Here is a 14149-nt window from a genome sequence, read left to right as displayed (position 1 = left end):
TCCTTAGGCGTCACAGGCGAGCGCTTAACCGCTAAGCCATCTCTCCAGCCCTTAAGATGTATTTTATATGCTATATAAAGTTTTTTGGACACTACAACTGCATTTACTAGTATAGCCAAGAGTAATAAAATCTACATCAAAATATTTAGGCATGATACAGAGGAAAAAACTCAGTCAACTATTAAGTGAGACTCTCAGGTTTAAGAGCAGTCTCCACATTCCCTAGGCTCCAAGGCAGCAATTTCTTAGAGTGTGATAGAATAAGGGTATTAAATCTCCGTGAGCAGAGGGACTATTATAATAGTCAGTTATTGGTTAGTGTTGCCAACAAAAAGGAATTTGATGTTTCTGTTGGAAAAGTAAAGGTTCAAATCAACTAAAATATCCTACTGAAAGTTCTTGAAAAAATTCCAGTCTGACCTGAATTAAATGCCATTAGTTTTCTTTTTTAATTACAGTCCCTTCAGCATTTCACAAATTGAAGCCCTAAGTTACATTATCTTTTCAACAATGATTAATTTTTTAAAGGATTATATGGTCTGATTCAGTGCATCAATTGCCTTTAGAGCTAAAACCAGTTTATCCAGCCTAGAATTCTACAAATAAAATTAGTTTGAGTTATGCAAGTACAGTCATGGTTCTTCTTCTTCTTCTTTTTTTAAAGTGATCCAGCCTATAACTTTCATGCTATGTTACTTGAGATCCATAGAGAAAGAGAGGTGTCAATGCTCCTGTCTTTACCTCCACCTGAGAACAGTATGAGAGAGAGTTATGCAGCAGGGGTAGAGCTGTCGGTGTTGACAGGGCCTCCCTGAGGACTAACGTCAGCAGCTTGAGGCTGGCAGCTAGTACAGCAGGAGCTAGTGTGAGATGCAGTTAATCCTTAGCCAGATGCAAGGACTTCTAAGAGGCAATATTTTGTTGCTACAGATATATGGGGGTCCCTGTTTTGTCTTCTTTACATACTTTGTCCCATAAAATACCTCATGAGACAGTTTTAAAATAGGCTAATTGGGAAAGATGCAGGGGGGATTATTTTTTATGAATATGAGAAAACAGCTCATTTGTCTTCTTTTCATATCATAGAACAATGTACAAAGAAAAATTAAGAAGTCATATGTTATAAAGACATTAAAACAGAAAATACATGAAATTTAAAAACTGGAAATTAATCAATAAATGGATGCTTGTAATAAATAAAAATTTAAAAATACATGTCTGTTATCTCATGTGAATATTATACAATACATAAGAAAGAAGAGATCTGCCAGGATTCACAGTAACTTATCACTTCAATTGGTAACATTTTCTCCACATATACGTACAATGTGCCAGGCAAATGCTACATTTTCAGATGTTATATGACAGTTACATAAGCTAATTTAGTGGTGTTCTTCTCCTCATTTGCAGAGAAAAAAAAAAAAAAGACTAACACTTAGGGAGACTAAACTGATCCAAGCCTGCACAGACTCTAAGCAGCAGGTAGTCTGACTTCAGACTTCCTCTAAATTCCATATTTGGCAGCATGCCACCACAGTTAGTGAAGTGGAGGACAAAGAAACCAAGCCAAATATAGTAAGCGTTAGCATATCCAACAGAAAGCCAGATCTGGTAAGAACTCCCTCTGGCATCAATATGTGGTGACATCTTCAGATATTTCGCACTTATCTTTATTACTACTGTCTTTACTCCTCGACACCTCCCTCTTCACTAGCAGTGTTCTTAAATGTTTCCAGAAATCAAAAGGCAATTTAACTTATAAAGCAATCTCTGAAAAAGAAATAAAATATTTTATAAGATTGATTTCAGGAAACAAAGTATTATTGTTTGCTCTTCCCTTACACGGCAGAACACTCTGCACACAGCATGAATGAATGGCAGTGATATTTCAGTACACTGAGTACTGCAGCACCATCAGCTCACAAGTAGAAAAGGATTCTCCTGGTTCCACAGTGTGGTAACCACTGAGGCCACTACGGAGCTTCAGTGGCACCACCAAGCCTATCAGGGAAACACAGAACCTCATTTCAGCCCAAAGGTTGATAACCTCAGGGCAAGACAAGGGATAGTGAACAAAGAGAATGAAATAGAAGTTAAAATACAGGCATGTACTAAAATTTAACTATGTCCTAGGGCCTGGGGAAAATTGTTAAGGCCATAGCAAAAGAGATTTTTCAAGAACCCAAGAATGGTTAGGTAGCAGAACAGGGATTTAACCCTATCTGACTCCAAAGTTTATAAATGTAACTATTAAATTGTGCCATCATTAATAACTAATAATTCCTTAATAAGACAAAATCTAGCAAAGGTTTCTAATGCTCTTCTCTGACATAAATAATAGACCTCTTACAGGGATAAGAAAAGTATTCAGCTTTCCAGAAATATGAAGATTCTTTCCAAGGACAAATTATGAAAACTTGTTCTTGGGGCTGCGGTGATAGTTCAGTGGTGAAAGGCATTTGCTTGCAAAGCCTGGAAGCCTGGGTTTGATTCCCCAGTACCTACATAAGTAAAGTGGCACTATGTATCAAGAGTTTGTTGCAAGTGGCAAAGGCCCTAATGTGCCCATTCATAGTCTCTCTCCTTCTCTCCCTCCCTCTTTCATTAAAACAATAAATGAAAATACTTTTAAAAACTTTTTCTGGGCTGGAGAGATGGCGTAGCGGTTAAGCGCTTGCCTGTGAAGCCTAAAGACCCGGGTTCGAAGCTCAATTCCCCAGGACCCACGTTAGCCAGATGCACAAGGGGGCGCACGCGTCTGGAGTTCGTTTGCAGTGGCTGGAAGCCCTGGCGTGCCCATTCTCTCTCTCCCTCTATCTGCCTCTTTCTCTCTGTCACTCTCAAATAAATAAATAAAAATCTTTAAAAAAAAAAAAAAACTTTTTCTTTTTCTTTCTTTTTTTTTTTGAGGCAAACCCAACAGACTGGTCTTTTTTATGTGAGAGAATGAGAGAGAGACAGAGAGAGGGAGAGAGAAAGAATTGGGGCATCAGGGCCTCCAGCCACTGTAAATGAACTCCAGACACATGCACCACCTCGTGCAAGTGACTTACATCGGACCCAGAGAGTCTAACATGAGTCCTTACAAGGACTCCACAAAGCCATCTCTCCAGCCCCAAACTTGTTCTTTTTAATATGAGAAGCAGCTAACCACTTGTATAATTAAATATTTTATATAAAACAATTAGAATGCTGGGCATGGTGGCACATGCCTTTAATCCTTTAATCAGGAGACAGAGGTAGGAGGATCACTGTGAGTTTCAGGTCAGCCTGGAACTACAAAGTAAGTTCTGGATCAGCCTGGGCTACAGTGAGAAAGTGAGAAGCTACCTCAAAATAAACCAAAAAAAAAAAAAAAAAAGCAGATTCAGAGACATTTCAAAGATTAACAACAAAGTGTTGGCTCTGTAGTTGGTGGATAGGTACAAAATCAGACAGGTTTCCCCAAAAGATGTTAACATTTACTATGTTTTCCATAATCCTTATTAACCACCTCCTCTGACTTCACATTGTTCTGAAACAGTGAATATAATATTCTTATGACACTGACTGAAGGAACAGACAATAAAAAAACAAGGAATATTAGTACTATTAAATAATGTTTCTGATAAAAATAGGATTTTGTAGGCTAGGGTCTCAGACATTAAAAGCACTTGCCACTTAAGCATAACACTTCTTGGGCCAGAGACTACCAAGTCTGACTCCCTAGAACTAATATAAAAATCTGGGTGTGGCCACACAAATCTCTAACCCTAGTGTGGAGAATCAATGGAGCTTGCTGATAGACAATAATTCTGGGTTGAGGAAGAGACCCTGTCTCAAGCATACACATGAATGGGAGATGAAGACACCTGACATTCTCTTTTGGTCTCTGCATGCATTCACATGGGATGTGTGCATCGGCACACACATGAGCATACGCCCCCCCCCACACACACACCTGCATGTACACACAAAAAATGGGTTTTTCAATTAATTGCTAGAGTTAGTCAATAGACTTGCATACAGATATGAAGAGATTAGAATCCAGAGGCAGGTAAGGCAAAATTGAGGGTCTCATTGCAAGGCTGATGTAAAGATTAAGAGAAAATATGCATGTAAGCAGGACATGAAATAAACATCAATGAATCAATGGTTAAGATATGGAAGAAAATGTGACCCCCCCCCCCTTATGTGGACACCAAGTTAATCCCATAGAAAAGTCTTGGGGTCTGAGTTTAAACTTAAAGGTAGTCTCAGAGTGGCCTCAAACTCACAGCGATCCTCCTACCTCTGCCTCCCGAGTGCTGGGATTAAAGGCATGAGCCACCAAGCCCCACTTTTTCCTTTTCTTTGTTTTGAAAGCTAACATGAGCCTTTCATACAACAAGCGTTCATGAAGCACTTAATGCATACACACATATTTTTCTGGGTGTTGGGATACCATCATTTGACAAGATACATATTGTTCTTCCTCTTTAAAAGTTTAAGTTGTGGGCTGGAGAGATGGCTTAGTGGTTAAGGCATTTGCCTGCAAAGCCTAAGGACCCAGGTTCAGTTCTCCAGATCCCACTTCAGCCAGATGCACAAGGGGGCGCACACATCTGGGGTTCATTTGCAGTGGCTAGAGGCCCTGGCACGCCCATTCTCACTCTCTCGCTCTGCCCTCTCTGTCTCAAATAAATAAATAAAAATAAAAATGAATCTAAAAAAAAAGTTTAAGTGGTTGGGCTGGAGTGATGGTTTAGCAGTTAAGCTGTTTGCCTGCAAAGCCTAAGGACCCATGTTTAACTCTCCAAGTCCCAAATAAGCCAGATGCACAAAATGTGAGGAAGCATACAAGGTCGCAATGTGCACAAGGTGGTGCATACGCCTGGAGTTTGATTACAATAGCTGAGGCCCTGGCACACCAATTCCCTCCCTCCCTCTACCTCCCCCCTCCTCCCTCTCTCTCTCTCTCTCTCTTGCTCCCTCTTGATCTCACTCTTTTGCATTAAGAAAAAGGCCAGCCTATTGGGCTTGCCTCCAAAAAAATGTTTAAGTTGTCATGCAATTATAAGTGCAGGATATTACCACAGCAAATGAAAAAAGTGCCTAACTTTTTAACAGTCGAGGATTTTAGAGAACCAGTCATTTAACAAGTGCTATTAACAAAAGACCCCTGGAGTGGTTCTCTGCATTTACACAACACTCCATGGGTGAAGTTCACTAGCATGGGCAATATTCACCTCTGCCCGCTCCGCATCCAGCAGGGGGCGCGCTCTGCAGACTCGCCCCGCCCGGCCTCCCTATCATTCACCTGCTCCCCGCTCGGCATCCAGCAGGGGGCGCCCCTCTGCCAGCCCGGTCTCCGGCGCCGCCTTCCTCAGCACCGTCAGCACGGTCTCCGGGGGCAAGTCCACCAACTCCTGCCACACCGACTCTGTGTAGAAGTCCACAGTGTGTGCATTAGAAATGCACAGGGCGTCCGTTAGGAAGCGCAGCAGTCCCCGTAACTTGGCATACAACGTGGGCAGGTCAGGGGTCATCGGGAGGGGGCAGGACGCAGCCATGACACTCGCCCTCCGGGGCTGTAGGTGGCGCAAACATGGCGGAGCGGAGAGGCTGGGCCGGCTGGACCACAGCCCCGGTAAGTCGAACACCGAGCCTGCTATCATTGGGCGATGGATTGCTTCAGCCTGATGACGCATATCGTAAGCGTCTGTTGTAGTCACGTCGGCCTTACTGGTTCCCACGATGGCGCCGGCGAGACAGTGGCGGACTTCGGGTTTCGGGACGCGCCGGGAAGCTGCTTCTGCGGGCGCAATCAGGAGTAAGAATGGGAAGCACGGGACCTGGCGGCCGAGCCATCCGCAAGCCTTCGTGGGGAGCGTTCGCGAGGGTACGTAATACAGCCGCGGGAAGTCCTGGGGCCCGCGCGGGCCAGTGAGCGGGTTCGAGGGCAGCCGTAACCCAGTTCATCCCTAGGATTAGGGCAGCGGCTGCCGGTCGGCTTGTGTGTGTTCTCTCTACACACGCATCCACATCTGTACTGCCGTGAAGGATGGAGCCAAGAAGTGCACTGCAAGGCTTGGTTCCAAACACCCCAAGAGGCCTCCAGTCGTACATCGCCTTTTCCTTTCCATTCATTGTCGATTTTCCTTGCTCAAACGCCCGCCACATCGCACTTTGAATGTATAAGTCTAAATACGCCCAGTCTTCTGATCATTCGAAGCTGTTCAGAAAGCTGTGCATTGCTATTCTCTGCCTTTTTAAGTGATTAGTGGTTTTTTTCCAGATAAAGTTAAAAAACCACCCCCATTTTAAGTATTGAAATCCCAGATTATGTTTTAGATGGACAAAAGAATTTTTGATTTGTAAATACAATTAAAATCTCAAGTTTTGCAATAGGCTGAATGGATGAGTTTTAGTGTGAATTTTTAAAAAATATTTTTATTTATTTATTTGACAGCAATAGACAGAGAAAGAGGCAGATAGAGAGGGGAGAGAATGAGCACGCCAGGGCCTCCAGCCATTGCAAACGAATTCCAGATGCGTGCGCCCCCTTGTGCATCTGGCTAACGTGGGCCCTGGGGAGTCGAGCCTTGAACCGGGGTCCTTAGGCTTCACATGCAAGCGCTTAACCGCTAAGCCATCTCTCCAGCCCTTTAGTTTAACATTTTTTATATGAAATCCTGATGAATGTTAGTCTAGTCCTTTTTAGCCAGCTTGCTGCTATGTCTATCATCAGATTTGTCACTTAATGCTGTGCTATGTAATAATGCAGAGTGATTTTCGTTTTTAATAATTTTTCACATGACATAATCTTTGAAAGTAATTCTGACCGAAATCCTTTAATGTTAGGACAAGGCTTTGCTTTTCGAAGAAAACTGAAGATACAGCAAAATTACAAGAAATTACAGTGGAAGATAAAGAAGGCTCCCACGTCACAGGAATCTCAGTTCACAGATCATTACCCAGAACATCTGAAACATCTCTATTTAGCTGAAGAAGAAAGACTCAAGAAACCACAAGGAAAAGTTGCCCAGCGTTTGTCAGAAGAGTATGTTGACCAGCCTGGCAATGAAGAGGATTTATTTGAAGCCCAGTGTGGAGCCCCCCATGCTCGGCCACAGCAACAGCGCATCGATGCAGCAAAGTATGTCTTTTCCTTCTTGAAATTCTTCTCTTCAATTGTAAGCATTGTGTTTTAGAAGGATTATAGGACAACTTAAATAAGAATTGGAATTTTTAACACATTTTTGAAATTGCGGTACAATTAGATGAATATATTCTCATGAACTTTTTTTCTGACTTTAAACCACTGCATTAGGCTAGTTTAGGATAGATGACATGAAGAGTTAATTATTGGGCTGGAGAGATGGCTGAGCGGTTAAGCGCTTGCCTGTGAAGCCTAAGGACCCCGGTTTGAGGATCTGTTCCCCAGGTCCCACGTTAGCCAGATGCACAAGGGGGCGCATGTGTCTGGAGTTCGTTTGCAGAGGCTGGAAGCCCTGGCGCGCCCATTCTCTCTCTCTTCCTCTATCTGTCTTTCTCTCTGTGTCTGTCACTCTCAAATAAATAAAAATTAAAAAAAATTTAAAAAAAAAAGAGTTAATTATTAAGAGATCTTAGCTGGGTGTGGTGGCACACGCCTTTAATCCTAGCACTTAGGAGGCAGAGGTAGGAGGATTGCTGTGAGTTCGAGGCCACCCTGAGGTACATAGTGTATTCCAGATCAGCCTAAGCTAGAGTGCAACCCTACCTCAAAAAAAAAAAAAAAAGAAAGAAAAAAGAGAGATCTGAGTTTTCAATTTCTGTATTTCAAAAAACATGTAATGTTGCAGGTAAAGTGGTACAATTCCAGCACTCAGAGACAGGTGTAGGAGGAATCCTGTCAGTTCATTCGAGGCCAGCCTGGGACTGTATAGTGAATTCCAGGTCAGCCTGGGTTAGAATGAGACCCTACCATGAAAACCAACCAAAAAACAAAAAAAAGTGGAATTTATTTGCAGGTTTTACTGCAGGCTGTGTGTGTGTGTGTGTGTGTGTGTGTGTGTGTGTGTGTATGTGTGTGTAGAAAAAGAGAGTTGTGATACAAATAACAAAATAGGACACCCGACCACCCCCCAATTTTTTTTAAATATTACTTTTTTTCAATAGACTTGTCTAGCACAAAATTCTGGGCAAGAAGCTCTGAGAAAGGAAGCACACAAGAAATACATATTTGAATCCTATGCAGTAATAATTGAAGTGAAGGGGGTTACAACATGAGACAAGAAGATTAAAATAAAATGGTTTAAAAATTACTTTTTCTTGGATGAAATACAAAGTTCACTGAAAAAATTAAATTTGTCAAAACTGGTCAAATGGGGAATACAGGGACAGTTAAGTCAGCAGAGGAAAAGTTTTGAAATGTCAGCCAGCAAAACTGGAGGAAGACTAAGTACAGATATTTGGGCCTGTTAAGTCTGGAAGGCACTGGGACTTGGGAGAGGCATCCATAGAAGCCTAGAGGCAGCTTCCAGGCACGCCCAGCTTTAGCTGCAGCCATTTGGAGTTGTGGGTCTGAGTGCCCCAAGACAAAGGGAGTGGAAACAGGAAAAGGAATTTCCTGGGGAGAAACTTGAAGGGAGAAGAAAAACATGCTCTAGCATAACAACTAAGAAGAAACAAAAGGAAGAACTAGAAGAGCGTGTCTCTAAATGAGAGGAGTGGAATTTTTCTAAGTAGGGAATAGTCAAAAGAAACCAAAGGTAGCAGCACTTGGGAAGCAGAGGTAGGAGGATCACTGTGAGTTTGAGGCCACTCTGGGACTAGTGTGAATTCCAAGTCAGCCTTGGCTAGAGTGAGATGCTACCTGGAAAAAATAAATAAGTAAATAAGACCATAAGTCCAATTGATTATATTCCACTTCACTGTCTTGGCATGAACAGTTTGGTGTGGTAGAACAGAAATCAGATATTAGTTTAGGAATGAGAATACAGTTTATGCTCTATTATTTATAGAAATGGACTATGAAAAGTTATTAAACAAGATTAACTATTATAAGAGTACATAGAATAAAAAGTGGGAAATTCACCATGTGTCTTTACCAAGAAAGCTACTGAAATATAACTTAGGATACAAAGGAGCATAAGGTGGTGCATGCATCTGGAGTTTGTTTGCAGTGGCTGGAAGCCTTGGCATACCCATATTCATTCATTCATTCATATTCATTCTCTCTCTCTCTCTCTGCCTCTTTGTCTCTCACAAATAAATAAATAAACACAAACTTTTTTTTTTTCAAAAAGAAATGCCATGTATTAGCCTTATCTATTATCTTACCTGTAACTATCTAATGACTTATTTGAACTTTTTGCTAATAAAAATTTTAATTTTCTTCTGCAGTTCACTTGCATTATTGCTGTTTTAATATCAATACAATGATTTGACACAATTGTATAATGGTTTAAATCAATTTTGAGCATGTGACTTACCTGTCTTAATTATCTTACCCAGTTCTGTGACTCTTCCAAAGAAAAATAGAAAGAAAACATCAAATCAAAAAGCACAAGAAGAATATGAGCAGGTGCAGGCCAAGCGTGCTGCCAAGAAAGAGGCAAGTACCACTTACCCACGTAGGCTCATTCTTCCCAGTGATCTCTAAAGTGTTACGGGTTGGGCTTCCTAGTGTTAGGCATATAACATGCTCTGGGCGTGTTTTTGTTGACTGAATTGCTTTGAGCAGAGTTGTAGAATTACATCTTATTTAAATTCCTTGATTATTTATATTATCTTAGGCAATAATAATAAGTCATGGATAGGATTTTCAAGATATTGCTCTCAGTGCATATCTCAGAAATGTACATTTTTTTTGTTTGTTTTTGTTTTTATGAAAGAATGAGAATTCATCAGGACCTCCAGCTACTGCAGTCAAGCTCTAGATGCATGTGTGGCCTTGCACTGACATCTCTTTTTGTGTCTCACTTACATGGGATCTGTCCTTAGACTTCACAGGCAAGCGCCTTAACCACTAGGCCATCTTTCCAGCCCAGAAACTTACATTTAAAAAAAATATTTGATTTTATTGTATTTGAGCAAGAAAGGGGTAGGCAGATAAAGAGACAGTGAGCGTGCCAGGGCCTCTGGCCACTGCAAACAAACCCCAGATGCTTGGGCCCCCTTGTGCATCTGTCTTAGTGGGTACTAGGGACTTGAACCTGAGTCCTTAGGTTTCACAGACAAGCACGTTAACCACTAAGCCATCTCTCCAGCCCAGAAACTTACATTTTGAAAAAGCTCCTGGAAGCCAAACATGATATTGAACACCTTCAAATCAGCACTTGGGAGACAGAGGTAGAAGGATTATCATGATTTTGAGGCCACCCTGAGACAACATATGAATTGCAGGTCAACCTGGACTAGAGCAAGGCCCTACATTGAAAAACAAAACAAAACAAAAAAACAAAAACCTCTCTGAGAGATCTTATAAAATTTGAAGATCTTTGACCTAAGAAGTATATTAATAGTTTTCATAATCTTAAGAGCTAGAGGGATGTGTTAGAATAAAATAGTACAACTAAAAATAGCCTTTTGAGTTTTCCTTGTCCCTGGTTAAATAGTTTGCCAAGACTTTTTTTTTTTTTTTTTTTTGAGGTAGAGTCTCACTGTAGCCCAGGCTGATCTGGAATTTACTATGTAGTCTCAGGGTGACCTCGAACTCCTGGTGATCCTCTTACCACTGTCTCCCAAGTGCTGGTTTTGAAGGCTTGAGCTATCATGCCCAGCAGGATCTCCTTTTAATACCCTCTAGTTGATCTGTGACCTTAAATGCTACTTTTACAAAAAATAATAATGGCTAGGTTTGTTTTTTGTTTTGGTTTTTTTGCGGTAGGGTCTCTCTCTGGTCCAGGCTGACCTGGAATTAACTATGTAGTCTCAGGATGGTCTCAGACTCGTGGAGATCCACCTATTTCTGCCTCCCAACTGCTGGGATTAAAGGTGTGCACCACCACACCCGGATTAGGGCTGTTTTTAATAAAAGTATTATTAGTTTATCATCTAGCTATCAAAAATACCCCTAAAGCAGCACAAACATAATTGCCTTTATGTTTTTTTTTTTTTTTGTAAGTAGCAATTATATTCTTTTCTTAAGTTTTTTTTTTTGTTTTGTATTGTTTTGATTTTTGTTTTCCAAAGTAGGGTTTCACTGTAGCTCAGGCTGACCTGGAATTCATTATATAGTCTGAGGGTGGCCTTGAACTCACAGTAATCCTCCCATCTCTGCCTCTCAAGTGCTGGGATTAAAGGAACACCCGCCCTTTTAAAAAAAAAATTAATTTATTTGAGAGAGAGAGATGCAGATAGAGAATAGGAACATCAGAGCCTCCAACTATTGCAAACAAACTCCAGATGCATGTGACCCCCCTCCCTTGTGCATCTGTTTTACATGGGTTCTGGGGAATTGAACCTGGGTACTTAGGTTTTGCAGGCAAGTGCATTAGCTGCTAAGTCACCTCTCCAGCCCTACTTTTATGTTTTTGCTTTAGAATGCATGTAGTTAAGGAACTTGAAGGTTGAGGATTTAACACCTGAAATAATTATTGTCATTCTTAAGCTGTGCCTGAAGGCAGTTGAGTCTGATCCCACATGTTAACACAGAAGCCAGTGCCATTACTCATGATAGAAAAATTGTTTGAATATCAATTGAATACAGACCCAACATTGAAGGTAAGGATGTTAAAAAATGAAAAAATATTGGGAAAAATTCCACAAGGATAAAGTAAGCTCTATCTATCTAAGTTCACCAGTAAGTTTCAGATCTTTATATACTTATTAAAATAAGCAGTATAGGGCTAGAGGGATGGCTTAGTGGCTAAGGCATTTGCCTACAAAGCCAAAGGACCCAGGTTCGATTCCCCAGGGCCCACATTAGCCAGATGCACAAGGGGGTGCACACGTCTGGAGTTTGTTTGCAGTAGCTGGAGGCCCTGGCAAGCCCATTCTTTCTCCTCCTTTCTCTGTCAAATAAATAAATAAAATATTTTTTAAGTTTATAAAATAAGCAGTATGCCACATGGTTATGTATCTTTAAGTAATGTAGGACAGCATGAGAACTCAGAGAATCTGCATGTGTAACTCACCTCTAGCACTTACTGATGATCTTAGGCAAGTTAAAGTTTTAGAAGAATGGAAGGAACAAGTGGTGTCACATCTGTGAAACACTTTGTTTATGATAAATACTTGTCATTGTAGTAAATGTGTGTCTTACATGTTTCTGGTGTATCACTTGGAGGCTCCATGTTACATGAGATGTGAAAAAGAATGCACACTGTAGAGCTTCCTGCCAGTCATCAGTGAGGATATTGCAATGCATTTTGAATAGTGGCTTTTCAGGACTTTGCATCACTTTCAATTATATTTCTTCACCCTGAAATTTGAGTATTTATCATAGCATGTAAGGTGAACATGACAGTATTTACATGGGCAGTCATATGTCTAGAGGAGTGTTTTGCACATATATGAAATGTAGTCAATGTTTTCTAGAAGCTAAGTGTATAAATTACTCAGATGACAGGTTCTGGAATTGAAATTTCTACTGTCTTGTGGAGTAATATTTGACTATGTAACCAGTAAAACCCCCTTTAATTCCTTACTGGATAGAGAATAATGAAATGATTACATAAATGTTTGATTTCTCTTTAATTTAATTTATACAAAAATGCATGAAATGGTACAGTAAGTTCACATTATCCCATGACATACGCCATTATCATGTGTGGGCAAAGGGGACATACTGCATCAATTATCAGGAACTGCACATTTTACAGAATATTAAAGGCAGTGTATTTGCATGGTGAAAGGTATCTCAAAATAATTTCTGGCTTATATTTTCTGTTTGTGACTAATGAAAATTACATGTATTCATAATTTCAGGAATTTGAAAAGAGAAAGCAAGCGAGAGAGGAAGCTCAAAGGCTCTACAAAAAGAAAAAAATGGAAGCATTCAAAGTACTGAGCAAAAGAACTAAAAAGGGACAACCAAACCTCAATCTGCAAATGGAGTATCTTCTACAGAAAATACAAGAGAAAAGATAATGGAGGCATTTTGCCTTTTAAGGGTTCTTTTAAACATGTAATAAGTGCCTCCTGACAGTAGACTTAAGTGTGTTGACATAACAACTGCTAAACTGCAAACACTTTCATCTTGTGGAAGAAAATTTTCTATCTATATTTTACAGAGTATGATTTCCTTATTTATTTGCCTCTGATATAGGTTGAACCTTACCTGGAGAATAGACTCAAGCATGTAGTGCTTTGTACCATATGGGATTAGTGTGGAATAAAATATTTTTTTTAAAAAAGCAAAGCTTTCAGTGAAGCATTTCAAGAAAGAGGATACATTTCACTTGAGTAATCAGCCGGTCTCTGTGAGTGTGTCTGGTACAGGGGATTTTTTAAAAATATTAATTAATTAATTAATTTGCAAACAGAAACAGAGAGAAGGAGGGAGAGAGAATAGGTACACCAAAGGAACTCCAGATGCATGTGCCACTTTGTGTATCTGGCTTAATGTGGGTACAAAGGAATTGAATTCTGGTTGTTAAGTTTTGCAGGCAAGTGTGCCTTAACCATTGAGCCATCTCTCCAACCCGTTCCTGTGGAGTGAGTGTGTGTGTGTAGTGCGATTGAATCTACAGCTGTGCCATGTGAGGTGCACTGCCACTGAGCTATACTGCAGCCCCTTGGATGGATGCAGTTCTAATTTATTTATTTATTGAGAGTATGGGCATGCTAGAGCCTCTTGCTGCTGCAAATTCCAGATGCATACATACCACTTTGTGCATCTGGTTTTGCATGAATACTGGGGAATTGAACCCAGGCTGGTAGTCTGCAAGCAAGCTCCTTAACCACAACGCCATCTCCCCAGTTCTCAGGCACTTGGTTTTTTGAAACAGTCTCTTATCACTTAGTATACTGCATAGCTCAGACTGATTTCAAACTTCATGGGGAGTCACTGCTTCTACTAGTAGTAAAATGAATTTAAAAGCTACACATTATTCAGGTGTGGTGTTGTAGGCCTGTAATCCGGCAGAGGGAGAAGCCCATAAGTTTGAGTCAATGGATTTGGAGGAGCTTTGGAGCTCTGTCCTCTAGACATGCTCATTGTATTCCTGACATGACAGCAGTTGTTGTTACCTGAAAAAGA

At 40.6% G+C, this 14149-nt stretch overlaps 2 protein-coding genes across 3 annotated transcripts in view; one reads left to right on the top strand and one right to left on the bottom strand.

Annotated features, from left to right (window-relative positions):
* Window positions 1-5582, bottom strand: part of Mettl25 (methyltransferase like 25) — an 82000-nt gene extending 76418 nt beyond the window's left edge. For both annotated transcript variants that reach the window (XM_004650151.2, XM_045153466.1), the window contains exon 1: window positions 5279-5582. In XM_004650151.2, the coding sequence (XP_004650208.2) occupies window positions 5279-5531 (253 nt within the window). In that variant the 5' untranslated portion in view covers window positions 5532-5582. The remainder of the gene's footprint in view (window positions 1-5278) is intronic.
* On the top strand, window positions 5352-13780 carry Ccdc59 (coiled-coil domain containing 59). The gene is made up of 4 exons (XM_004650534.2): window positions 5352-5860; window positions 6823-7117; window positions 9460-9559; window positions 12877-13780. Exons 1-4 carry the CDS (start codon window positions 5716-5718, stop codon window positions 13036-13038), a joined length of 702 nt encoding a protein of 233 aa, XP_004650591.1. The 5' UTR covers window positions 5352-5715; the 3' UTR covers window positions 13039-13780.
* Window positions 13781-14149: the final 369 nt, after the last annotated feature.

This window comes from Jaculus jaculus, chromosome 6 (genome assembly GCF_020740685.1).
Source record: "Jaculus jaculus isolate mJacJac1 chromosome 6, mJacJac1.mat.Y.cur, whole genome shotgun sequence".
NCBI lineage: Eukaryota > Metazoa > Chordata > Mammalia > Rodentia > Dipodidae > Jaculus > Jaculus jaculus.
This window is presented reverse-complemented; position numbering and strand designations above follow the sequence as displayed.

Coding starts and splice junctions, on each gene's coding strand:
- Ccdc59 (XM_004650534.2), top strand. CDS start 5,716: ATGGCGCCGGCGAGACAGTGGCGGACTTCGGGTTTCGGGACGCGCCGG. Junction 5,861..6,822: donor CGTGGGGAGCGTTCGCGAGG/GTACGTAATACA, acceptor CTTTAATGTTAG/GACAAGGCTTTGCTTTTCGA. Junction 9,560..12,876: donor AGCGTGCTGCCAAGAAAGAG/GCAAGTACCACT, acceptor TCATAATTTCAG/GAATTTGAAAAGAGAAAGCA.